This window comes from Neofelis nebulosa, chromosome 3 (genome assembly GCF_028018385.1).
Source record: "Neofelis nebulosa isolate mNeoNeb1 chromosome 3, mNeoNeb1.pri, whole genome shotgun sequence".
Lineage (NCBI taxonomy): Eukaryota > Metazoa > Chordata > Mammalia > Carnivora > Felidae > Neofelis > Neofelis nebulosa.
In genome coordinates, this window is record NC_080784.1 from 50,181,135 (window position 1) to 50,208,470 (window position 27,336).

The 27,336-nt window shown below is 52.6% G+C and overlaps 1 protein-coding gene across 1 annotated transcript in view; it reads left to right on the top strand.

Moving 5' to 3' along the window:
* Window positions 1-2,378: 2,378 nt before the first annotated feature.
* Window positions 2,379-27,336, top strand: part of LOC131506777 (L-gulonolactone oxidase) — a 34,678-nt gene continuing 9,720 nt past the window's right edge. Inside the window, exons 1-6 of the mRNA XM_058720750.1 lie at window positions 2,379-2,741; window positions 3,664-3,765; window positions 6,551-6,676; window positions 8,600-8,694; window positions 13,129-13,219; window positions 16,878-17,063. Coding sequence (XP_058576733.1) covers window positions 2,739-2,741; window positions 3,664-3,765; window positions 6,551-6,676; window positions 8,600-8,694; window positions 13,129-13,219; window positions 16,878-17,063 — 603 coding nt within the window. The 5' untranslated portion in view covers window positions 2,379-2,738. The remainder of the gene's footprint in view (window positions 2,742-3,663; window positions 3,766-6,550; window positions 6,677-8,599; window positions 8,695-13,128; window positions 13,220-16,877; window positions 17,064-27,336) is intronic.

Consider the following 27,336-nt stretch of genomic DNA (forward strand, 5'->3'; position numbering starts at 1 on the left):
TAGCACAAGAAAGTAATATCTGCAGATCAGAAGTCATTAAACACTCTCCCAGATATTCACACTATTTCAAAGAAGTGTTAAGTTACCACATGTAAGTTGTATATTAAGGACCTCACTCTGACTGATTATCAAGTATGGGAGGGGAAAAGGTCAAAAAAGCTTCAATGACCACTGAAACAGCAGCATTAATTTCCCTTGTCCACAAACGTTAGAAAAAATTAAGACTCAGCAGTTACTGAACCAGCTGAGTCCTTCACGCAAGAAAGAATAAGCAATAAACCCATCCACCTTAATCACGGGATGGTGGCATTGCACATTAAATTAACTGATACTTTTTGCTGATGTTTATATTTTTCTCATGTCATTTTCTGTTTCTCCATAAAGGCAACTGGCAAAATTGATGTGACTGGCTTGGCGGGGATAGGGGAGAAAGCGTTCCATTCAAGGGCAGTAGCAAGAGGCAAAGAGAAAATGGTGCGTGATTCCAGGCTGGGAAATCTTCCAACAGAGGAGGGAAGGGAGCCCCTCGGGCAGTTCCAGGGCACAGCCCAGGCCCACCCACACCCCACAGCGCCTGGCTTCCAGGAGGTCTCAGCATAGAATGCGTTCTCCAAAAGGAGAGACCTTGGGTCTGACTGTGGGTGAGTGGGAAACAAGTTATGTATTTGGGGTGAACCTCCATGCTCGCCTCCCCTCCCTGCCATGGGCCTCCTTCCAGGGCTTTGGGACAGTGGCCAACCAGGTGCTTTCTCCACCCCTCAGCCCCAAGGCCTCCAACCACTCTCTCCCTCACCAAGCCCTGCCCTTCCCAGCCAGGTTGTCTGAGACCCTATGGGGAGGTCCCCCAGGCTCCCTCCTCTCAGACAGTGGAGCCGGCAGCGTCGGAGGGCACAGGACCTGCGTCTCCCATCAGGGACAGCCCAAGTGAACCGGGCTCAGAGGCAAGAGCCAGGCCTCGCTCTTCTCTCGCGCGAAGGCCCCCGTGGAGATCTCAGCCTCAGGAGCTTGTAGACACCAGGCATTAATTTTCTCGGGCCACCCTAACAAACTACCACGGACTGAGTGTCTTCAACAGCGGAGATTTATTTTCTCCCAGTTCTGGAGGCTGGAAGCCTGAGATCAAGCAGTTGTCGGCAGGGGTGGCTTCTCCTGAGGCTTCTCTCCTTGGCTTGCAGACGGCTGCCTTTTCCAGAGTCTTCTCATGGCCTCTCCTCTGTGTGCTCCTCTTATTAGGACACCGGTCATATTAGATCAGGGCCCATCCTGACAACCTCACTTTAGCTTCATGACCTCTTTAAAGGCCCTCTCTCCAAATACAGTCACATCCTGAGGTGCTGGGGGCTAAGGCTTCAACATAGGAATTTGGGAGGAACACAGTTCAGCCTATAACACAGCCCTTCCCCAAAGGATCAGGTCTGTGGCCCTGGGACTCCCCTCTCCATGACTGAGCTGCCGAGTCACCGTAAACAGGGGTACCTCCTGAGCCAGGCTTTCCCTGTAAAGAGCACACGCTGCACCCCTACCTCATACTTGTACATTTGCATCTGGGGTGGGGGTACAATCATACACACACACACACACACACACACGCACGCACACGCACTACGTAGCTTCGCGGAAATCCTGCTCCGGGGGATACGGGTGTGCCTCTGACCCTCCCCCTTGCTAGGACTTTTTGGGCGCATCTCTGACCTAGCTCCGCTCCTTCAGCCTGCCCTTTCCTCCTCCCCTGCTTTCGCACCAGACACCAGCCCTTGGCTTGGAGAGATCTGACAGGCCAGGATTGTTTGTTGCACAAATGCTCTTGGGGCGCTGGCTCCGTGCCAGGCACCAGCTCGGGCTGGCGTGTCCGGAGAATCCTGCCACTAGCAAGCTCATGGTCGGGGCAGATGCAAGAGCTTGCTGTCATCTCAAGCTCCCGTTGGGTCCCATGCTCCTCATAGATCTGTTCTCACCTTTATATCGACGCAGAGAATTCGGCAAAAGTGCCCCAACTTTATTGGGGAGGAAAATGAGGTTCCCAGAGGTTAACAGGCAGAGCCTGGAGGAGGAACCCATAAAGCCTGGGAAAGGCCTCTGCTGGAAGAGTGCCTGAGCAGAGGGTCCCTCATCTCCCTTCCTCACCCGGTGCTACAGCCACCAGCCTCCTGTCCTGTCTCTGTAGTGATGGGGGGCTCGGTGTATTCATCCCCCAAGTCGGACAGATGAGCTAACACAGATCCTGACTGCACCTGCCCTGGGGTGCCACGTGTGTCCTCCTCCAAGGGGACACCAAGGCAGCCCCTGCATGAAGACCCCCACAGACCCTCCACGTCACAGCCTCTGCTGACCTATGGAATTAAGGATCCCGTTTGGAAGCTGTAGGGTCCTTTGGGTCCAGAATGCCCAGAGCTGGGGTCAGAGCTCAAGCAGCGTCCAGGGACAGAACAGCTGCCTCTTAAACTCCTCTCTTCCACCTCGCTGCCTGAGAAGGGCCCCCGGGGCAGGGGGCAGGGGGCAGGGCCTGCGCTGCTATCTGGCTATCTGTCCGGGTGGAGCTTGTCGCAACACTGTTTACCCACCTTTGCCGCCCGAAGCCCCTCGGTATGCAGTAGATACAGAGTCAGCCCTGTGCTCGGAGGCCGCTGTGCTTTCCGCTCCGGACCATCGCCCCACCTCGTCTCTGCACACTGCTGCCCCGTGCTCTGTTCCCGGAGGGAGCCTCAGTCTGCCAAGGCCACCGACCCACCGCCAGAGCCATGGTAGGATCGCACGGCACAGCCCGTCAGCCCAGCAGGGCTGCGTTCAGGCTGGGCCCACGGGCCAGACGAGGGAGGACAGAATTAGGTCAAGTCTAGGGCCTGGGGGAGGCCATGGGGACCCTCTTGCATTGGACTTGAGGCTCTAGGGGCGGCACTGGGGTCTTGGGGAAAGCATGGAAGAGACGGAGGCCTGGGTCGGACTCTAGTGTCTTCATTTGATTGCTGTGTGTGTTTGGGGAAGTTACCTCACCTCTCTGGGCTTCAGTTTCTGCTCCTGAAAATAGGAGTAGTATTACCGATTTTGTGGCATTATTGTAAGATCTAAATAAGGTACCACGTGTACGGATCTTGTACAGTGCTCGGGACACAGCTCATATCCAACATGTGGGAGTCTTATCCCCAGAGCTCCCTGCTTTGGTTTAGAGGCCAGAAAGGCTGCAGTGGAGTCCCCCAGACTTGGCCCTTCTTGGTGGGAGAAGCCTCATAGGAGAGCTGAAGGCCAGCTCCAAGTCCTTCTTGGGCCACCAGGCCCACTCGCGCAACCCCTTCCCCAGCGTCCCTGCTGGACCGGAGTACGCCTTCTGCCGGGTTCCTCAGAGAGGTGCCCGGGACGGAGTGGGGGGAGGAGCAGGGGCCCTGAGTCCTGCTTTTTCGGGCTCCACCCCCGAGCCCCATCGTTTCTGCTAAGAATGGACAGCGTCCTCTGTGTGCTCTGCCCACGTGGCCATGAGGGGTCAAGGGAGAGAACAAACAGGAAGTCCCGCAGCTTCAGAGCTTCCGACGTCCGTTTAATCTTCCCACCGGCCCCTGGCTCAGCGCCCCGGCCCCGGCCTCCCATCCTGCATTGGCGGGAGCCCGGGATGGCCGTCGGGGCAGCGCGCGGCCACATGTCTGTGATGACCCAGCTCTTTTCCTGTCGCAGGTCCATGGGTACAAAGGAGTCAAGTTCCAAAACTGGGCTAGGACCTACGGCTGTTGCCCAGAAATGTACTACCAGCCCACGTCCGTGGAGGAGGTCAGAGAGGTGAGTGTCCCTGCCCCAGACAGGAAGTTGGGTCGCCCTTCCCCCACCCCCACCTCAGAGCTGCCGGCCAGGAGACAGCTCCATGAAGCCTGAAAATTTCCGGGCTCCTGGCCCCCACTCCCCTGCTACAGCTCCACGTTACACCTTCCCATGCCACCAATGGCTGCCAGCATTTCATTTCCAGCTCAGATCTCTTCTCTGGCCGCAGACTCACATGTGACTTCTCTCGTTGTGTGTCTCAAGGTCATCACAGGCTTACGTGCCCCAGACTACATTTCCAGTGCTTTGAGTCTCTTGTGTTGTTGACTCCACCCTCTTCTACCCCTGTCTCTGCATGGGGCGCCTGGGAAGCCAGGAAGTGGGTCACTGTCTTTTCTTTACCCTTATCCACAGTCAGCAAGTCTTGCCCCAGAAGCTTCCAGAACCCATCCCCTTCTCTTCAGCACCATTGCCAATCTCCATGCCCACTCCGCCATCCCTTCCTCACTCACCATGACCTGCAGCGGCCATGGCCCCCGTCTCCCTGCCTCAATTCTCACGTCCTTTGAATGCACTTTCCACCTCAGCAGAAGTAATTTTCTTAAAATGTAAGTTGGACTGGGCTACTCTCTGCTTAAATCCCTTCACAGGCTCACTGGTTAATGTTTATTTATTTATTTTTGAGAGAGAGGGAGAACACAAGTGGGAGAGGGGGAGAGAGAAAGGGACACACAGAATCCGAAGCAGACTTCAGGCTCTGAGCTGTCAGAACAGGGCCTGAAGCAGGGCTCAAACCCATGAACCCTGAGCTCATGATCTGAGCCAAAGCTGGATGCTTAACCAACTGAGCCACCCAGGAGCCCCCACAGGCTCTCTATTATTTGTGGAGTAAAAGCCTAACTTGACTCCCCAAGGCCATGCATCACCTGGCCTTGGTTCATTCTTTGTTCATAAGACAAATCGAACTTTTTCCTACCCCAGGGCCTTTGCACTTGCTGTTCCCACTGCCAGAATGCCTATCCCTTCACTTTTCACATGACTAACTCCTTTTCCTCCTTTAGGGCTCAGGGTAAACTTCAGCTCCTCAGTGGATTCCAAGACCACCTCACCACTGTCCCCAGCGGTCTCTGTCTCAACCCCTTGTTTCTTTCCTTCGTTGCATATTCCTAACTTGCAATTACTTTGTTGACTTGAACATGTTCATGCTTCTGGCTCTCCTTCTCATAAGGATGTACGACCATGCTTGGCTTGTTTCCCATTGTATCCTCAGCACCCGGCACTGTCCCTTGCCACAGAAAGCACTTAAATCATTGTTGAATGAATGAATGAATGAATGGACCAGACCCAAACCGTAGAGACCCTTTAAAGGCTTGCACCTCAGTCAAGCATGCATGCAACTAGCTCCAGAGGACGCAGGTGCCGCTCCACCAGCGCCAGTAGGGTACCGAGGAGGGAGGAGTTCACTCTGCGTGCGCGTGTGTGCGAGTGTGTGCACGGGCGTGTGTGTGGGAGCGCACTCGGAGAACAGCAGTCTGGACGATACAGTCCCCGTGAAGTGACCCTAAGTCAGAACGCTGTGCTGCATATCTAGTCTCTCTTCAATTCCATGCTCTTCTGAGACATGGTGATTATTATCTCCATTTCACAGATGGATAGACTGAGGCTACCAGAGGTTTTGTCGTTTTCCCATATTAATAAACATCAGAGCCAGGAGTCCCACAGGGATTGTCTGATTCAAAGCCTCCAGCTTCTCATGCAGGGGAAGAGCACTGAGCAAGAGAAAGTGAAGAACCTGCCCGGGGAGCCATCAGAAGCTTCAGAGACGGGGACCCAAGTGCCTGGAGGGGATGAGTGGGCGGAGGGCAGAAGAGCAAGGCTGGGAAGGCAGGATTAGAGGACCTTGAATGCCGAGGCAACTGGCTTTCCTCTGAGCTGAGGGAAATGTTGGAGGTATGCTGATATGGCCATAAATCAAGGCCGTTCTAAGCTGTGCTGGCCCACACAACTGTGAATTCCTAACAGGCTGAGGCCGCTGCAGGCTGACATTTCCCCGGAGGGCTAGTAGGGTCAGGTGAAAATAAAAATTGGTGGTGTGGCCAAGGGAGCTCACAGAAGATGGTGTTAAACAGATTTCTTTACTGTAGAGCTTGTAGTCTTAAACATGTCATGTACGCGGTGGGTGGAGAAAGGAGCTAGGGAGGACAGAACCCTTCCCAGTGTCACTTGCTCATGGAACCCCTTGTGGTACACGCTGTGAGTAAGGCCAGTGTTCCGGGTAGCAGATGTGAGGTTTTGGAGCAGGGATGTGAGGGTAAAAGGGAATGGATTCATGTAAGTGATACCATGCATTTGTTAATTAATTTATTCATTCCGTGATCACTAGAGACGAGGGCTGGGCCCGGGAGAGACACGGTTACAAAGTCAAAGGAAGCCACTTCCACCCCAGCAGCCTTCATTCCAGCCCGGGAGGCTGCTGAGCCCGTGTAGGCCAGGATGAGGAGCTGGGACCTTACTCTGAAGGCACTGGGGCGCCCTCAGAAAGCTTCGTGCCGGCAAAGAGTGCGATCGGGTATGCCCACCGAGGAGCTCCCAGCCGCAGCAGGGAAGGGGCATGGGAGTCCCACCTTAGCATGATTCCGCTCTGCGTGCCGCTCACTTCCTGGCTCTTCACCCTGGCTCTCTTTCCCGGACTGGACCGCACAGCGGCCTCCAGCCGGGCAGGGGCCTTGGCAGCCTGGGCGGCCCACACCCCTGCAGGCCCTGCCAGGTCTCTGGCCCCCGGCTGACTCCAGCATTGCCTCGGCAGGTGCTGGCCCTGGCCAGGCAGCAGAACAAGCGGGTGAAGGTGGTGGGAGGTGGCCACTCACCCTCGGACATCGCCTGCACCGATGGCTTCATGATCCACATGGGCAAGATGAACCGGGTGCTGCAGGTACTCAGAGCCCTCGGCTTCCCCCAGCCTCAGCCTCCCTCCCAGACCTCGGGCGGAAACTCCTTAGCCTCTGCCCCCAGGCCCGATCCCCTCCCTGCCCCTGAGTCCAAAGTGACACCCCAATTTCTGACCTGCCCACCATCACCCCTCCCCGGAGCCCTCCCTGGGCTTGCTCAGGCTTCTCGGCAGCTGTATGCGCCTCCTTGTGGCCACAGAGAGAACGTCCGTCTCCTTCCTCCTGCCAGTGCCTCCTCTCTGCTTCTCTAGAACAAAAATGGCAAATCAGATCCCCAAAGGTGGACTCACAGTCCCAGACCGGAAGGATTTACATCTAGCTAGTTTTACATATGGGGAAACAAGATCAGGGAGGGCAAGTGACTTGCCTAGGGTTACACGGCCAATCAGTAGCAGAGCTGGGCACAAACTCAGGGGTCTGACACCAGCGCTGTGCTGGGATGCTGTCCATGCATTTCGGCCAGCACTTGTCAGGCACCTGCCAGGAAGTGGAGGCCAGACAGGTACCCTGCACATCAGCAGGACTCCTCTTCTCTCCTGACAGGGCCAGCTCCCCTGAGCTGTAGTTTTTGCCAAATAACCTCCGCCCCTCCCCGCCCCCCGCTGCCCCCCAGCCCTGCTGGCCGAAGTTCTAGGTTTCTCTCTATTATTTATTTCTTTGCTCAGGCTGACAGTCTCCACCCCATAGAAAATGTTCTGGTCAAGATGTCAGTCATGGCAGTAATGAACTCTGATTGCTAATTAGTGAGGATTGGGCTCCAACAATTGATTTTGCCCAGCTCTGTGTTCAGGGTCAGTCGAATGAGCTTGGGATTTGGAGTCCCACAGATGTAAATTCTCCTTTCAGTGCCACCGATGTTTGTGTCACCTTGGGTGAGCAACTTAAAGTCCCTGAACTTCAGTCTCCTCCCTGGGAAAGCAGAGTCTGCTCCCACTTCCCTGGGCTGCCAGGGGTCTTCTAGAACCCTTCTTGTGCGTGGCAGGGAACTTCTGTCCCCTTCCAGTCCTCAGTCTTTGCCTCAGACCTCCCCGGTGAGAAGAAGTGGAGAATTGGGACTCCATCTGGTAGAATCAAGCCCTTGTAGGAATAGGCCCTCCTTAGTTGGTGATTATGCACGACCATCCAGGAATCCTACCTTCTGGTCCAGGTGGGGCAGGGTTGGGAGTAAGTGGAGTTATGGCAGTGACCTTGAGTGAACCCCTTCTTTTCCCTGCTCTTTACTTCCTCCCCTGTGGGAAGAAGGGGTTACACAGAATACACTAGTCCCCCCATTATCTGTGGTTTCTTTTTCCGCGGTTTCAGAGGTCAACCACCCTCTGAAAGCAGATGATCTGCCTTTTTACATATTATCAGAAGCCAACAGTCACCTAATCCTAGGTCACAATTCCTAAGTCCTTTATCTCACTTAATCTCATCATCACGGAGGCATTGTATCATCTCACATCCTTACAAGACAAAAAAGGCTGAGGACAGTACAAAAAGATTTTAAGAGAGACAGAAGCCACATTCACGTAATGTTTTTTACAATATATTGTCATAATTGTTCTATTTTATCTTTAGTTATTGTTGTTACTCTCTTACTGTGCATAATTTATAAATTGAACTTTATCATAGGTAAACATATGGGGAAAATATGGTATATGGAAAGTTCAGTGTTAGATGTGGCTTCAGTCATCCACTGGGGGTCTTGGAACGTATTATCCCCTGTAGATAAGGGGGGATGACTGTATTCCCACAGCCCCAGCACTCCAGGGCTCTGCCCACGCCCCCTTCAGCTGCCTGCAGCAAGAGGTGACTTGAGCTGACCACAGGCAGGGACAGACGTGCTCATATTCACGGGAATGTGGTTGCTGGGTGAAGGTTGGGCGATAGCCTAGCTCATCCCAGCCTGTGCTGGTCTCTTGCAGGTGGACACAGAGAAGCAGCAGGTGACTGTGGAGGCCGGCATTCTCCTGTCTGACCTGCACCCACAGCTGGGCAAGCATGGCCTGGCCTTGTCCAAGTAAGAACGGCTCTTCCATTCCTGGTGGGCCAACACTGCCCACCACCCCTTGCCCTGGCCTTGGCCGGACACTCAAGGATCTGGCAGGAGAGAGAGAAACACTTCCCAGGGCGCATCCTCTTCCTCTGGACCCCTGTTCCTCCCCCAGGGGGTTTCTGTCTCCTCATCCCCCATGAGGTCAGGGACTCATGTGAGAATAGAAAGAAACAAGCCAAAGATGGGCCAAGCATTAAGCAACAGTCTTGTAAAGGGGCACGAAAACCATGGATTAAATTTTTTTTTGGTGGGGGGTGGGGGAGGGGAGAGCAAAAAAGGTGAATTTATTAAAGCACGGGGCCAGGATGTGTGGGCAGAAAGAGCTGCTTTTTTTTTTTTTTTTTTAAGTTTATTTATTTATTTTGAGAGAAAGACAGCACGAGTGGGGAAGGGGCAGTGAGAGAGGGAGAGAGAGAGAATCCTAAGCAGGCTCCACACTGTCAGCATAGAGCTCCAAGCAGGACTCGAACTGATGAACCATGAGATCATGACCTGAGCCCAAACCAAGTGTCGATGCTTAACTGACTGAGGCACCCAGGTGCCCCTGGATTAAATTTTTCTTAAAACTTGCAACGAACAACAGTATGGACCCAGACAGAAGAATGTGCAAAAAGCGTGGAGGAATGGGAGGGCATGCTGACTTCCTGGGGCACCTCCCTGTGGCTGCACTCCTCTCTCCGTCCGGACGAGGAGTCGGCGATGGCTCAGGTTTAAGATCAGGGGCTTTCCATTGAAACAGGTGGCAAACAAAGCCAAAGGATTGAATGTCTAAGTGTAGAACTTCAACCATTGGAAAAAGGTGACTGTATTTTGGATATACTTTCTTTGCAACCGGAAACTGCACGCATGGAAGCCTGTGGTTTGTCTTGGAGCGGGGGTGGGGGGGGGGTGATCCGTTTGCCTTAGCTCTCTTATCACAGGCCCTGAGGCATCGCTACACCTCTTTTACTCCGGAAACCATCCTGTTTCTGCTTCTCCAAAGATCATGGCAACTCAAACATTTATGGAGCGTCTAGCATGTGCAGGTCTTGCTCAGGCCCTGAAGAGGCAAAGATGAATAAAACCCAGATCCCACTTGCAAGGAGCTGCTGGCGAGGGGCACACAGACACACAAAGTGTTAAGCATAATGCAGGACGATAGGTGCAATGTCAGAGAGGTGTTTGGGACACTTCAGGGCTCTCAGGGGGCCCTGGGTTCAGCCTCGGCAGGCAGAGGACGCTGTGAGGGATGGGAATCAGCAAGCTTGTAGGAGGGGCCCCTGGACTGAGTCCTAAACGATGATCAGGAAGAAACCAGAAAGAAAGAGGAGAGGAGGGACTCAGGCAGAGGGAACGTTGTGAGCAGGAGCGGGAGGGGCGCCTGGGTGGCTGAGCCGGTTAAGGGTCTGACTCTTGATTTCGGCTCAGGTCATGATCTCACAGTTTGTGAGTTCAAGGCCCACATCGGGCTCTGTGCTGACAATGCAGAGCCTGCTTGGAATTCTCTCTCTCTCCCTCTCTCTCTGCCCCTCCCCTGCTCTCTTTCTCTCTCTCTCAAAATAAATAAAGTTAAAAAAAAAGAAAAAGAAAAGAAAGAAAACAGGTAGCACTTAAAGAGAGAGAAGTCCAAAAGGGGGAGAGTGTGGGGGGCGTGCAGGGACCTATGAGCAGATGGTGGGACAGAATCTGTGACAAGGACCACAGGAAGAGACATGGTCTATCAACTACGGGCTTTAGCTTCTGGACTCTGAAGCATCTCTGCGCCCTGCTTATAATATGTCCCTGTCCTCCCTGGGGACCCAGTCCTCCTCCAGTACTGCCCGCATGGGCCCTTCTGCCACTCAGGAGTCAGGATGTCCTATCCTGCGTGCCTCAGGGGAGCCTAGGTCGACAGCTGTAAGGGTGCTGTGGGAACTTCAGGAGTGTCTGTGGCCGGGGGGTGAAGGGAAGCCCCACACTATCAGGCTGCACGCTGGGTGCTCGACAGATGAGGAATATAACCCTTTTACAGATGAAGAAACCGGGGTCTGAGGCAAAGTGGCTTACATAGCTGGAAGGCTCTGGAACATTCCACTGTGTGGTGAACCAGAGGAGGCAGGACAGCAGCAAGGTGGAGACCCCAGCTCTAGAAGCAGGTCGCCTGGGCATACATCTTGCTTCAAGTTCCTTGACCCGTCTGGGCCTCAGTGTTCTCATCTAGAAAATGGGTCTTAAAGCAGGGTGCTCGGAGGACTGGATGAGTGAAAGATGCCCCACATAAGGAGCTCACTAAATGGCAGTTCTTGTTCACCTGGCTTTGTCATCTGGCTCCACAGATTCTGGAGGTGACCTTTCCCCTTGGCTTGTTATCTCCAGCCCCTCAGAGGTCAGAGTCTAATCCTTCCTTCCTTGACCCTTCTCCCTGAGGGCCTCACTTTTATCCAGTTTATTTCTCTTAACACAGGGGTCACGAGCCTGTTTCCGAACTGCTTTTTTGTCCGGTAAAGTTCATGGGGAAGAGAAGACACGTTGCAATTCGATTAACCACCCCCTTGCTGGGCATTGTTCTCAGTTTTTCACTGGTCTACCTAATGCTGTGATGAACATCTTTGAGCTATGCCTTTCCACACGTTGGAAGATGTCCCTAGGGCAGGATTCTATGGTCCTCTTTAAGATTCTGGTATTTTCAGAAGTAACCCAACTAATGTGGACAAAGAGACAAGACTAGACACAAAGGTGGTGGAGGTGGGTGGGTACGGGTAGGCTGGAAAGGATTTTTTTGTGTTTTTTTGTTTTGTTTTGTTTTGTTTTTGTCCTCTTCCTGTTCTGCCAGGACAGCCCCCAGGTCTCATCCACAGGAAGGTCTGAGACTAGACTTTCTAATCATTAACAGCAGGTGTCCTCCAGCGTCTTTGGGAGGCAGGGCCCAGCCTGCCTCAGGGGCCCCAGGTCTGTGCTGAGAGCCAGGGCGTGTCAAATCCTCAGCCTCCCATTTTGTGTCTGCGAGAGGGTGGGCACATTGCTTTACCTTGAAGAGCCAGGCCTTCAGTATAAACTGAGGGGGGCTGGGCTATTGTGAAGATATATCGTTCAGCATACAAGGCACCCATTGCCTGGGCACCCAGGGGGCCCTCAGTAAACATCAGTTGCCTTCTCCTTTAAGCTAGGGCTGGGATGTCTCAGAGAACACTCTTAAGAACTAAGAGTTTTGAACTCCTGAGCCACTCTTTTTCCTTCACCCCGAGATCTGGGCACATCTTTCTAATTCCTGCCCCCAGAGCACAGGTCTCCAGAGCGGTCCTGCTCCCCTTCAGGACCCTGGTCCTTCCTGTGCATGCACAGTTCTGGTATTATTCCTTCCAAGGCCCAGAAGTCCGGGCTGAGAGATGTGGGTTTATCATGGGGGCCCCGAGGAGCCCCTGACTCTTTTCTTTCTTTCTTTGTTTCTTTGTTTCTCTCTTTCTTTGTTTCTTTCTTTCTTTAATTTTTTAAAAAATGTTTTATTTATTTTTGAGAGAGAGAGAGAGATAGAGAGCGAGCAGGGGACTGGCACAGAGAGAGGGAGACACAGAATCCGAAGCAGGCTCCAGGCTCTGAGTTATCAGCACAGAGCCCGACGCGGGGCTCGAACTCACGGACCGCGAGATCATGACCTGAGCTGAAGTCGGACACTCAACCGACTGAGCCACCCGGGCGCCCCGTCTTTCTTTCTTTTTTAATGTTTATTTATTGTTGAAAGAGAGAGATAGAGAGCGAGCAGGGGAGGGGCAGAGAGAGAGAGAGACAGAATCCCAAGCAGGTTCTGCACTGTCAGCACACAGCCCAAAGTGGGGCTCGAACTCATGACCTGAGCTGAAATCAAGAGTCTGGAGGCTTTAACTGACTGAGCCACCCAGACGCCCCCCCATCCCCCCACCACTGACAGTTTCTGAGCCTGGAGGTGATACAGTCTCCTCCCCCTCCTTTCCTGACGGCTCAGGGATGCTCACACTTTCCTGGGACAGCTGTGTGAGCTGTTTGAACCAGCTCACTCCCTCAGGGACTTCGCAGGCCTTGACAGTCTGGGTCTAGAGAGGTGTTAGCAGGTGCATTTGGGCCTTTGGTTGGTGAAGATCTTGTTGGCAGATGGGGGACAGAGGAAGGGGATGTTCTATGCTGCGGAAACCCCAGAGCCAGGCAGGCAGAGCTGAGTGAGCCACGCTCCTACCAGTTTCTCTAATAGGTCACTGTGATGAGAAAACTGAGGCTCAGAGAAGAGAAAGGCCAACAAGTCAGACAAGCTAAGTCATGGTACATTCGGAGCGAGAACCCGGGCAAGAGATGCATCTATTCTTCTGCTCTGAGGAGCGTCCCACGGCAACCCAGTGGAGGGGGTGGGAATTATCTCAAGGGAGCCTGACTGGTTCCTTGTGTCCCTTTTGCCCCTCCTGTTGAGCCCAGCCTGGGAGCCGTGTCAGACGTGACTGCAGGGGGCGTCATTGGGTCCGGAACACACAACACAGGGATCAAACATGGCATCCTACCCACCCTGGTAAGTCCCCTGCTTCTCTGCTCCACTGACTGCCGGGGACGGGGGCAGGGGGTGGGGGGTGGAGGGGTGGGGGGGAGATGGGGGATGGGATGGGGCCTCTTCACCGAAGCTCCTGGGAAATCAGGGGCTTCATGGGCAGTGTTGCTCTGCTCCTTGTAAGCCTCAGAGCCACCCCAGCTCTCCCCCTCTGACAGATTTGGCAGGTGCCCTCCAGCCACAGTATCTCCTCTAAATCTCATTCATCCCCCACAGACACAAGTGATGAAGGAGGCACAATGCATGTTGGGGCACCCCTGCCTCTCAGGAGCCTCCTGGCCACCCTGTGGAAAAGGGCAAGCAGGGCAAGAGGTTCCATCCCCCCTGAAAGTCTGAGCCAGGAGCCAGACAGGGCAAGAGGTCTTTCCAGGTTAGCAAATCAGGAGGGGCCGGGACAGGGACCGAGGCCACCTGGGGTGGGGTCCAGCACATGTGGGCCTGGATCTGTACCTGACCTTCACTGAAAAGCAGGGTTTTTTCTTTTTTAAAAAAAAGTTTTAACGTTTTATTTGTTTTTGAGAAAGACAGAGACAGAGTGCGAGCAGGGGAGGGGCAGAGAGAGAGGGAGTCACAGAATCTGAAGCAGGCTCCAGCCTCTCAGCTGTCGCACAGAGCCCGATGCGGGGCTCGAACTCACAGACCGCGAGATCATGACCTGAGCCGAAGTCGGATTCTTAACCGACAGAGCCACCCAGTCGCCCCTGAAAAGCAGTGTTTAAACTTTACAAGAATCTGGTTTGGGGAACTGGTTATGAATACAGATTGTCGACTCAGGTCTGCGTTCAAAACCTGCCTCCAGTATGTGCTCGGTATGTGCAGGGAGGCAAGCTCTTTGCTCCTCTGGACATCCCTGTTTTCATCTGTAATCTGGAGAGAATAATCCTCAACCCAGGAGGAGGATATGAGATAGCAGAAGTTAAATACACGGCCGAGCCAAGGACAGTTCGTGATTTGTGTCAGAAGCCGCCGTTTGGAGGACAAACTTTTTTAACTTTCAGTATTTAGAGGGACTTCCCAACAAGCCCGGCTGTGTGCCATGAAACAGGCTGTGAAGTGCCATGAAGCATGGAGGCTGGTTGCTCCCCGTCAGGGGTGAAGGAGATCCCCTGTGCCCCGGGGGGGGGGGGGGGCGGGTAGCTCACCATGTGTTTTCACCTGCAAGGGCTCATCCGCCCCAGGGGCCATGGGGCCTCTGGCCACTGGAGCATTATGGCTAAACACTAGGGCTTGGGTTTTGTATCCCAGTCTACCACTACTGTCTGTGTGGCCTGGGTGAAGTCTCTGTCTCAGGCTACCTCAGTTTGCTCACCTGGAAAATGGGGAAGGTCACAACAGCAATGCATCTGGGGTGCTTAGCAGAGGGTACACAGTTAGTGCTCAATAAATGTCAGTGGTGGGTTTTGCCTGTAGGACAGGGCTCTTTCTGGAGCTCACCCTCTGTGCTATAAAAGAAATTTCAGCATGGCTGGGGGTTGGACCACACAGATCGCTTAAGTCAGCTAGCCAGGTGTATGGCTCTCTCCTGTACGACGTGCTGAGGTAGACGGACACCCCAGCAAGCACTGTCTGAATGTGACTTCTGGGAGCTGGGTCCCCTGTGCTCCAGTCTCAGAGCAGGTCTGAGATCAGAAGAAAACAGCCCAAAGCAATTTCTAAGGGATTCACTTTCCTTTGTATTTGTTTTCTCCAACTCCGCGAGGGAAACCTAGTTCATGGTTTTCCTTAAAACATCACTTGGCTTTCTCATCACCATTGTGCACTGGTTCTGGTTGCTTTTTTCCTTCTCTGCTCCCTCTTTCTACCACAAGAGCCCCAGAGACTCCCCAGGCAGGATAGGGGCATCCGGAGGGAAGGGCGTGAGCCAGGGAAGGGGAAACACTGAGCGCCCTGTGGTAATCATGCTGCTCTCTTCCCATCGGTAAGAGCTGCTGCAGCAAAGCATACTGGGTTTGGTGGGACTCGATTCCCAGGTGCTTGGAGCCTTCCGTGGACATGCCATGACCTCTCCCCCCGAAAGCTGGGTTCCATGCCCAGGAGAGCCCAGTGGTAATGGGGTGTGACAGGCAGCACAACAGCCAACCCCCCGCCCCAGATTAGGCCACAGTCGTGGTCTGCTATCCAGGGCTGATGGCAGTTTCTAAAAAATGGTCAGCACAGTATGGAATAATTCTTAGTGGCCACAAATCAAGATGCGCGTGAGATTTACTGGCTCCTTCTCTTGGGAAGCTCAGCTGAGCAGGACCAGCCCCAGGAAAAGCAGTGGGAGAATGCTGCTGTTTTCTTTTATGCATTATGCCGATGGCATGGGTCGGGGGAGGGGATTGACATCTTTAATGTCCACTGTATACCAGACGCTCGGCTGGAAACTTCACACAGTCTCTCTGAGATAGTTATTGCCCTCATTTTACAGGTAAGGAAACAGAGGTTGAATCACATGCCCAGGGTCACACAGCTGGTAAAGCAGTGCCTGTCTTTGTTTGATGCTGGACCCTGCTGAGGGGTTTCACTAGCCAGTTGTCATTTACGGCTCTGGGTCTTAGACAAAATCTGGTGTTTATAGAAATCATTCTGACGTCCTCACGCCTACCGATGGCCAACGCGCCCCATTTCTGCCAATTTCTCCCCTCTGGCCACAGTCTCTGCTAATTAGAATTAGTTCGGCTTTCTCTGTTCTCTCACCCCGAGCCACACATGTCGAAAGCAATTTCCACTCAAATTAGCAGGTAGCAGAGTGTGGAGAAGTACTTAAACAGCAATGAAAGAGGGTTCCTTTGGAAATGGGGCCAAGGGTGAGAGACTGGAGTTAATCATCCGTTTCTTGCTGAGTATCCCACCCTTTGCAGAAACTGACGTTTCTGACTGTGGCCAAGAATCTGTTCCTGAGATGAGTGGGTCCCCGAAAGAGAGGATGAACTCTCAGCTCGGCTGAGATGGTGCCCGAGAGGAGCAACAGGCAGAGAGAGGCTGCAAGGGCCCCTGGCCCCTGGGCTGTGCTGGGACAGCGGGGACAGCCCTAGCCCAGATGCACACATATCCTCCCTTCCTTTGCAAGGCACCTTTCTTTTAATGGCTCTTAACGTCTTCTTCTTCTTTTTTTTTAATGTTTATTTATTTTGAGAGACAGTGAGCAGGGGAGGGGCAGAGAGAGAGGGAGGCAGAGAATCCCAAGCAGGCTCCACACTGTCAGCACAGAGCCCAAAGCGGGGCTCGAACTCACGAAACACGGGCTGAAAGCAAGAGTCTGGCACTTAACCGACTGAGACACCCAGGTGCCCTGCGAGGCACCGTTAACCAGCACCTCACGGCTCACTGGGGCCCTGTCTCACCTTTGATGTCCTCTGCACAGAGGGGAGCCTTGCTGCATCCCCACAGCAAACAGGCAAGGCAGTGGTGAGTTCCCGTGGAATCTCATGGAATGGATGCCCCTCCCTGCTGAGGGCCGATGCTGCCCAGACCTAGCCTTCTTTTCCCCAGTCCCCTGTGGCCAGGTGGCATTGGCCTTCAGGGGATAAGTGATACCTGGCCTCACTTCCAAGGACAAACAGGGAAGGGAGGGCCTCACCCGAAGTCTCCAGGAAATACCCACCCAGATTCTGAAGAGTGACTCTTCTCCCACCGCCAGGTGGTGGCGCTGACCCTGCTGACGGCTGATGGGACCATTCTTGAATGCTCCGAGTCCAGCAACGCGGAGGTGTTCCAGGCCGCGCGGGTGCACCTGGGCTGCCTGGGAGTCATCCTCACCATCACCCTGCAGTGTGTGCCTCAGTTCCACTTGCAGGAGATCTCCTTCCCCTCAACCCTGGACGAGGTACTGCTTTCTTATTCGCCACCGCTCAACCTCAGGAAATAAATGGAGGATGTGGACAGGTGGGCCGTGTTCCACTGATGACCCCCTGTGGCTCTGCAGGCCCCCTGAATGGGGGAGTGGGCTGACCTTGCCAGCTCTTCCTTGGCCCAAGGATACTGTGGCCAGAACCCTTTCTGAGCAGATCGGTGAAGCTCAGAGGAACTGCAAGGGGTGACAGAGGTACGGGCGAGAAAGGAGGTTAGGTAGAGAATTGCCACAGGAGATAGGGTGCTGACTGCCCCTGGGAAGGCATTGACTCTCAAATACACTGAGCCATGAAATGTGCCCAGGATTCCCTTTATAATGGCTTCTTCCCAGCAAAGTGGGTGGGCTAACTTTCAGTCTGGCTGGGTGCCTAAGGTCATCACATGCAGGGGATGTGGATCTAGATGATGGAGGGCAGAAAGAATGGCTTCTGATCGATAGCAATCTTTTATAAATGCATGAAAAGCATGCTTGGTTGGCTAGCTGGATGACTGGATTGGACGGATGCATGGATGGATGGATGCATGGATGGGTGGAAGGATGGATGGATGAACGGATGGACGGACAGATGGATGGATGGACGGATGGATTGACAGGTGCATGGATGGGTGGGTGGACGGATGCATGGACAGGTGCATGGATGGATAGATGGTGGATGCATGGATGGATGGATGCATGGATGAATGGATAACATGCAGCAGTCCTGTGAAATGCCTGTGGGCAGGATCTATGCCTGGTAGTCACTAAAGGACTCAAATCTACAGGTCCGAGTTCCTTGGTCTTTGAGTTCCTCTATGGTCACCTTATCATTTGATATGAGTAGACCCTCTGTACAGATGGAACAGTCAGTGATGTAAGCAGTACTGATCCAACATGGTTAAGGTGGGATTTGTGATCAAATTGACCTGGCCTTGAGCGTTGGCTCTGCCACTTCTAAGCTGCGACCTTAGCCAGCCATGTAACCTTGTTAAGCCCTGATTTCTTCATCCAAAAAGAGAGTTAATAATATCTACCTTAAAGTATTGAATCTGATGATTAAATCAGGTAACACATGTAAAGTGTCTAGTTCAGTATTAAAATATTCCCCCCACGGCACCTAGTCAATGATAAAAGGGAAACATTGCTCTCTAGAACCAAAATGTCTAATGCATGAAGACCAGGAAAAGGCCTTAAATCCAGAAGGCCCCCTACTCAGAGGCATGGTGTTTGGTGGAAATTTATCCCCAGAACTCCTGGTTGGTGAGAAAGTGCTTCCATGGCTCTAAGGGGGTATAGCATGGACACCTGGAGTACCAATACTGAGCCTAATGGGACAAAATTGGCAAGTGAACTGCAAGAAGCCATGGCCCAAGAAAGTAGGGCTAGTTCTGGACAAGGACATTCATGGAGTTGTGTGACAGGGACAAGTTATGGCTAAGCCAGGGAGCCCCACAAGGGTCTGGCCTGCCCACACGACTCTGCCTGGAACCAGCCCAGACTCTGAGCTCTTTGGGGCCATCTTGGCCTGCCTCAAACAGCTACAATCTCTCCCAGACCAGTGCTAAATGGCAGATCTAGACCTGTTGTTCACTCCAAGTAGGGTTCAAAAGTGTTCTACGTTCTGGCCAATGCCAGGCATGTTGGTTGAGGCCTGCTGTGGGGTCGGCATTTGAGACCTGTATGACTCTAGGGCTAACTCCTAAGGCCATGGAATAACATTCTGAGCACCCACTGCACTCTCATCTTCTCGGCCTTTCCCTTCTGTACCTCTTAGTGGGGTGACCACTCCATCCTGGTCCCGCAGCAGGATGTGGCAGGGACCCCCACGGAGATACAGCTCAAGCATTCTTCTCCGGCTGCAGTTGGGCAGGCCGGGTAGCCCTTTCTTCTCCTCAGCAGACTCTGAGACAGCCTGCTTCTTCCCCCCTTGGCAGCTCCCACCTTCTGTCCTCTGTACCCCTCAAGGTTCTCTTGCCCCTAGACTGGCTGAGAAGAGAAAACAGAGCCCCCAACTTCCCTTATCCCTACTGCTTCTGAACCAAGCATTCCAGCCCTCCTCAGTTAAAGCGTTTTTAACAGACAGAGAATTATAGAAATGCATGCAGGGATAAGTTACAAAGAGAGACCATTTTGGTCTCCACTCTGAGGTTAACCATATATGCTGACATGGCTAATGAAGCTTGGAGCTGGGGCTCCAGGAGTGACAGACTAGGCAGCCTGCTCCAGGGCTTGAAACTGAAGACATTATCCAGGACAGATGGCCTGGCCAGGAGCCAAAGAAATAGTTCAGAACAACCATCAAGTCCAAAGGGAACCTGGCAGAGAGATGTTTGACCAGAGTCAGTACTGTGAGGGAGATTCAGAAGAGAATGACGTAGAGTAGGCGTAGCCTGGAGAGATACCCAAGGGACTGAAATACAGAGCCAAGTCCACTTTTTTAGGGCACAAATTCAAGCGATATTTAAAGTTTATTTATTTATTTTGAAAGAGAGAGAGAGAGAGAGAGTAGTGGGGAGGGGCAGAGAGAGAGGGAGAGAGAGAATCCCAAGCAGGCTCCACACTGTTAGCATGGAGCCCGACACAGGGTTCGGTCCCACCAACCACGAGCTCATGACCTGGGCCAAAATCAAGGGTAGGGTGCTTAACTGACTGATCCACCCAGGTGCCCCTCAAGCGATGTTTGAGATGAGGGACCAATACGACTTGGCAGCTGAGCGCGGAGTGGTGGAGTGGGAGGCAGGAGGCAAAAATGGTGGCCCTACCACCGGGGTGGAGAGTCCAGGAGGCACAGCAGGTGTGGGGAACAAGATGATGAATTTGGGGTGGGAACTCGAGTTTGAGGTGCCTCAGGTGGAGGTGTTGGAGGGCAGCTGGCTTTGCAGGTTTGGCACTCAGGCGGGAGGCGGAGGCTGGAGATACAGATTGAGGGGTTGTATTAATTTGCTAGGGTTGCAGTAACAAATAGCACAGACTGGATCAAGAGGTCTACAGGGTTGGTTCCTTGTGGGGACTCTCGCCTTGGATTATAGATGGCTGTCTTCTTGCCATGTCTCCTGTCTGTGCATATCTGTGTCTTAATCTCTTCTTCTAAGGACACTGGTCATATTGCATCAGGGCTCACCCAATGACCTCATTTAACCTTAATTACCTGTTTTACGTCCCTGTCTCCAAATGTCGTCACATTCTGAGGTCCCGGGAGTTAGGACTTCAGTATGTGAATGTGAATGGGTACAATTCAGCCCAAAGTGAGGGTCATCAGTCCCCTAAGTGATTGGTCGCAGGGTGGCAAGGTCACCCAGAGAGAGTGGGCTTGGGTGAGAAGGGAGTGGATGAGAGGATGGAAAGGGTGCCAAGAAGGAGACCTAGGAGGATGGGTTAGAGAGGGCTACAGAGGCAAGGGATACTGGGTGTCCAGGATGGAGAGGTCAACAAGGTTCAATGCCATGGGGAATCAGGGTGTTGACTGGTCTGGTCATCGGAAGGCTGTAGCTGACCTTGGTGAGGATGGTTCAGTGGAGTGTGAGGCAGCTTGAGGGACAGGTGAGCATCACCAACGAGGAGGGGAGATGGGCAGGACAGAGCACTTTCAAGCAGAAAGGGGCTGTAATGTGCTTTTTTGTTGAATTTATTCTTCTGCCTCTCATGTAGGGCAGAACTTGTTAAGCTGAAGGTTTTGACCCAGAGATAAAGAGATTGCTTCTTTTTTGCCAGTAGGGTTGGCCCCCAGGTTCCTACCAGGATAGTGTGGCTGAGTGGATGGATGGTCTCGTAAGACCTGGTCTGTCCTCTTTCGGCTCTTCCTTTGACCCAGCTGAGATTGACTGAGACTGATTATGGCCAAGTCCTGGTTCCAGTGGAGGCTGATCTCAGGCCATCCTCCCCCTACACACTCACACAGGCATGTGCGTGCACGCACACACTCTGGCTGGCCTCTGTGTCTGTCCAGAGCTCAAGAGTTTTTTTTGCCTCCAACTTATCTCAACACGGAGACTTCTAACTTGGATGTGACATCCTTGAAAATTCCAGGTGACTCTAGCCAATGCGCCACATTCTTCTCAAAGCTTCCAACTTTTTTCTTTCTTTAATGTTCATTTATTTATTTTGAGAGGGAGGGAGAGAGAGAGAGAGAGAGAGAGCGAGCATGGCAGGGGTAGAGACAGAGGGAGAGAGAGAATCCCAAGCAGACTATGCACTGTCAGCTCAGAACCTGACGCAGGGCTAGATCTCATGAACCATGAGATTATGATCTGAGCCGAAATCAAGGGTCAGACGCTCAACCGATTGAGCCACCCACGCACCCCCTCAACTTCTTTGATTTTGAAAGGCTGTGATGACACCTGAAGGTAGCAATTGCAGTTTCCTCCCCTAAAAGACAAAGTAGACACACACACACACACACACACACAATTACACAGCAATAAACACTCAACAAGATGTAATGAAAAGGCTCCAGGGAGGGAGGCAGGGCCCCCGAGGCTGGCTGGGCTGCTACCCTGTGTGACCTTGAGCAAATCCCTCCCATTTGGGGGGAGCCATTTTCTTTATTTTTTAAAAGTAGGGTCAAAGTTGGTGGCCCCCAAGGTCTTCTTCAGCTCTGACATTCCGGAAGTGAGTGCAGAGCTTGGACACAAAGCTGTCCCACCTCCTCGCCACACCCTGAAGGCAGAGGGTCACCTCTGGCATCATCCGTGAGGAGAGGCATGAGCCCTGTGGGAACACCCCCACTGCTCCGACATAGACCCCAGCTCACCCCAAGAGGGCTCACGGAGCAGGACGCTGTGAGTCAGCAAGCGCTCTGTGGATCCCTCCCTTTCGGCTCCCCGAGAGGCCCAGCAGCTTCTGTCATGCCCTGCCGACAGCCTTCGCCACAGTTGCAGGCCATAAACAAGGACAGAGGGTTGGTGGCATTTGCAGCCCTGTGATTTATTCCAAAGGGTGTGGGCAATAAATGGCCTCCTCTGCCATTTGCTTTTGCTCTCTCCATGCAAAGTAGCCTTTAATAAAGGGCACCTTCGAGAGGCTGTGAATACTGAGGAGGAAAAGCTAAGAGGATGTGCACATCCACAACACGGGCCTGCTGCCTTGCTCCCCTTGAAGGAAACAAGCCCACGGAGGAGGAGGAAGGATCAGAAACTCATCATTAGATCAACTTCTCCCCACTCTTGCTTGGCCTGGGATCTAATCTAAAGCTAAAAGGATTTAGATTAAGCTTTTAATCTAAAAGGATTCCTGAACTCTAAAAGGAACAATAATTGGATGTAGCCTTCAGGAGGCATGACGATTTTGACAACCATTAGGAAGACAGCGCACCCTCCTGTTCCTGCATCGGGGTACCTGCTCGTGGCTTCTTACCATTCGGGTTCATAGGAAGTTGCCCCACCTCCCCTGGGGGTGCAAACCATGCTGCCCTGAGTGTTTGCATCTACATCGGGCCTGCACACAGCTCCCCAGCATCGTGTCCTCTCTGGGCATGGGCTTTTCCCTGATGGCCACGCCCTCCAGGTTGGCTGATCCCGGGCTCCTGAGGAGCATTCGAGAAGTGAGAGTTAGGAAGCCAGGACAAAGAAGGACAATTGCTTCTTGTACATAAAGTTAGGTGTGAAAAGCTAGTGGGGCCACCATTTTTCCTTCCCTTACATTTCTTTCCTTTCCTTTTCTCCTCTTTCCTTTCCTATATCCTGCCTTCTGTGTGGCGTGTGTTTATGAAATCCCCATCATGGGCCTTCCAGCCCTGAACTTGGGAACAGAACCCAAGTGGACCCATCATGAGGGGTGCGGTGTAGAAGCTGGAACATATCTCCCAAGTCAGACCACCAGGTTTGAAGCCCAGTTTCTTCACTGGCCTTCTATGAGTTTGGACAAATCTCCTCACTCCCCTGAGCTTGGATTCCTTGAGTGTGTGGTGAGGATAAGAGCTTGACTGGCCCCATGGGATTGTTGCCAGGACTCAAGGCAACACAGCAGGTGAACCCCCTGCCCTTGCTTTCTTAATGGCCTTAGTGAGAGGAACCCCCACTGGCTTTATTTCTAGAGAATGCTACCTCCTGACACCTCTTCTGTGAGTAGATCCCAGAATCTGAGTCACTGCTTGACTTTCCAGGTGACAGGTGCTGGTTACTCTGTTTTGCTCATGACCATTTGCCACCGTCTCTTGAAACGGTCCCCCTCCCTTTTGCTACTCGATGATTAGCATTCTGGAGGGCAGGGATTTTATCTGAGGCCTCCGGCTCCCCAGCATCCACAGAACACATGGCAGTGCTCAATACAAGGTTACTCAAGGTCGGTTGGTTGGCAATGTATTAAAAATCCATCTTTTTCTGGGATTTTCACCAACTCCTCCCACCTGTGCTGTGCGGTGGTCTGTCAAGTCTGTGCTTCCCATTACTGATTCTCTTAAATACATCGCCTCATGATTTCTGAAGGCTGTTCAAAGCCACATGAGGGGAAGGGGTCATTCCCGGACCCCAGGGAGAGTTGGAATCAGTGTTTCTAGAACTGGAATCCAGTTCTAGAACTGAATCCAGTTTCTAGAGCTGGAAAGAAGTCTTGTCCAGTTTTGTGGTGCCTAGAAAGAGGCCACCCTCACAGCTCTTCTGACAAAGTCTCAGCATTTCTGACTCTTGCAGCTGGGTCGGCATGGAATCACAACCGGTTAGAAGGCATGAAGATTTTAGAAATTATTGTCAACCTTTTGCCCTTTATGTCACCCAAACCATAATGAGATGTGATGAGTGCAGCTGGCTGTTGCCTCAGCCCTCCTGCAGCGCCCCAGGAAGCAGTATTGGTCCCAGTGTGTCACCGTCCTTGTCAGCAGCTTCCAGATGCCGACCACTGTCTGGGGTGGCCGTCAGCTGATGCCAGGTAATCCCCGGCTATCACACTGGAAACCCTCTGCTCACAAGCCTGAGAGCCAGTTCCCGGGAGCCAACTCAGCAGTGCCACAAGGACTAAATCTGGAGGGACAGAACCTGCCAGAACCCTTCATGCCAGTAATGTGTCAAGGAAGAGACTCCTCTGGGACCCAAAGGTCTATGATGGTGCTCCCAGGAGACACAAGTCATATCAAGGATCCTAGGAACAGTCCTCCTCCAGTTAGGGTGGTTTGTGGGTGCTGAAGGAGTTTAATCCACAGTGGGGTGGGGCCCAAGGTTGTTCCACCATCCAGCGGCCAACCTGGTGCTAAGTTAGGGGTAATGGAGAGTCCAGAGCTCAATCGTGCATAGTTCGTGCCTGTAGAAGCTTATAATTTTGTGTGTGTGGTGGCGGGGGTGGGGGGGGGGGGGAGACATGCCTTGTTTCTTTACTGTGGGAGGAAAAGAATGACCAGTGTCAGGACAGAGGCACAAAATGTAATGGGGTGACTCTCGTGACTCTCGTCACTCCATTCTAGGTAAAAGAAGGCTGGACATAAACCTCTTAGAGCTGAGAAGGGCGCCATTACATTTGCTGCTGGATTCTGGGCAATAGAGTGGGATGGCCCAGGATGCTAAACGTGAGGAGATGGGGGTTTTCTCCTTTCCAGTGTCCCAGCCCCACCCTCCAGGCCAAGTCACCAGGCTGTATTCCTGGCTCTCCCAGGGGAACGTCAGCTCTGCCCAGAGGCTTCTCACGGGAGAGTCCTGTGGACCATGGGTCCATTGCCCTGTCAGGATGGAAGTGATAGTGACAGGGGCTCTGGAGTTTCTTCCTCAACCTTTCCTGAGCCTCCAGCATGGCACGAAAGGCCTTTCTCTTCAAATAAGGAATGATAGTGTCCTCCGGCATTCTCTGTACAAGGCATTGTGCCAGCAGCTCTAAGGCAAGGGAAACTAGAGCCTGCAGGCAGACTCTGGCTCACTGCCTGTTTTTGTAAATAAAGTTTTATTAGCACACAGCCACACTCATTGCTAATGTATTGTCTATGGCTGCTTTCATGCTACCGTGGCAGAGTTAAATAGTTGCCACAGAGACCATAGGGCCCCCAAAGTCTAAAATATTTATTGTCTGGTTCTTTACAGAAAAATTTTGCTGATCTCTGTGCTGGCAGGGACCAAAGATGGACGAGATAGTCCCTGACCTATAAGAGACTATTGACCAATTTCAGAGACGGATGCTTCAAGAGCTGCAGTGTCATTTTGGGATGGATGCAATATAATTAGAAGCCACTTAGAAGGGGAGGAGATGGCTTTATGAGGAGCATTTAAGTTACATCCATCTCAGTTTGGATAAGTCACTTTTCAGGTGCTCAATGGCCACTTGTGGACAGGGGCTGTTGTATCAGACAGTGTTTGTGGACGGAGGTCCCGGATGCTGAACTAAGTGGTGTGAGCTTTATTCTTTAGGCAGTAGAGAGCTGCTGGGGATTTCTGAGCTGTGTTTTGCATATGCTCTGTAGAAGTTGTCTGGAGAGATGAGAAAGGGGGCATATTATGAGGCGAATGCAGGAGTACGGGTGATGGGTAAGAAGGGTGTGGACTATCTCACAGCAGCAGCAATGGGTCTCAGGAGAAGACTGGGGAGGCATTTGCAGAAATACAACAGGGTGACCAACAGATTGGAGTGGGGTGGGAGAGGGGGAAGACGACAGGCAGATCACTGGAATGCAACAATCATCCACCCGTCTCCATATCCCCGGCTACACCATGCCCTGGTGAGCTGGTCAGGGGGCCTCCCCGACAGTCGTGGCAGAGACCCAGAATTCCAAAGTTCTGCTGCTCTCAGACACCCCACATGTAAGTTCTAGAGGGGCTCATCTCAGTGCTTCATGTTGGCTTCACCTTCCTTCCTGGCCAGACAGTGGAAATGGCCGTTCTCCCTCAAGCGTACCAACCTCTTTGGACACCGTCTTGACCCGTGATTGGATCCGGCCATTTTTCTCTGCTGGGTGCCCAATTCCCCACAGTGCATTTGGTCAGTAAGCTGCTGTGTTATTGTTGTTTTTCCTCTGTCTTTCCTGCTCCCTCCCTCACATGTTGCGTTTACAGTGCTTTCAAACCCCTGATTTCCCCTGCTCCTCACAACAGCCCTGGAAGGAAGGAAGGAAGGAAGGAAGGAAGGAAGGAAGGAAGGAAGGAAGGAGAGGTATTACTGTCTTCATTCTACAGATGGAGAGATGCTACCCAGAGGCCTCAAAGGACTTTCTGGAAGTCACAGCTAGGGACTTCGGGGGGATAGGACAGGAACACTAGATGTGTGTGTGCTAGCGTTGGTCAAATCCAGAACCAATACTGTTCTTCAGGCACATGCCACATGACAGTCACTGTCCTGGGGGCTTTGATGTAGATTATCTATTTCATTGCACCAGTGCCCACATGTTATTGACGGGAAGACCAAAGCTCAGGTACATGGCTCCTCCTAGGTTGTGCAGCTTGGTAAGCTGCAGACCAGGACTCGAACCCGGAACTCACCCCAAGACCGGTGGTGCTTTTCCCCAACCCCCAGCTCCCATCAAATACCAAATCTGTCTACCCTTTGGCTCAGAAATTGTCCTGTATCTGCTTGATGGGTTTTAGGGAGACATGATTTGCTCCGTGATCTCATCTCTAGGAGTGCAATAATGAGCCATATTAGAGCAAGATTCTCCTGTTCATTTCTTTTTTTTTTTTAATGTTTTTATTTATTTTTGAGACAGAGAGACACAGAACATGAGCAGGGGAGGGGCAGAGACAGAGGGAGACACAGAATCCGAAGCAGGCTCCAAGCTCCGAGCTGTCAGCACAGGGCCCGACGCGGGGCTCGAGCTCACGGAACGTGAGATCATGACCTGAGCTGAAGTCGGACGCTCAATCGACTGAGCCACCCAGGCGCCCCTCTCCTGTTCATTTCTTTAAGGACCTGTGATGTATTAGGCAGTATGGAGATAAAGGACGATGATGGTGACAGTGAATGACAATGGAAGGGTAATAATAGCAGTAGCAGCAGCAACAGCTTATGCCTATGCGGTGCCTACCATGTTCGTGGCACCATCGTGAGCACTTTCTAGGCATTAGCGCATTTTATCTTCATACCAGTCCTGACAGGGGTACTATTATTAGTCCTCTTTTACAGATGAGGAAACTGAGGCACAGAGGTGTCAGGTACCTTGCCCAAACTCATACCGCTAGGAATTGTTCAAGCCGGGACAAATAAGAAGCCATCTCTATCCTCTAAGCTGCTGGGGGAAGTCACCATGCAAAAGGACCACTGATGTCCAGCCTATTACAAGCCACATTCCATGCCATTTGACGATGCTAGGACAATTTTAAGTATTTTCTCTTGCTGGGGAGAAACTGAGGCACCCGCAGGCCCTGAC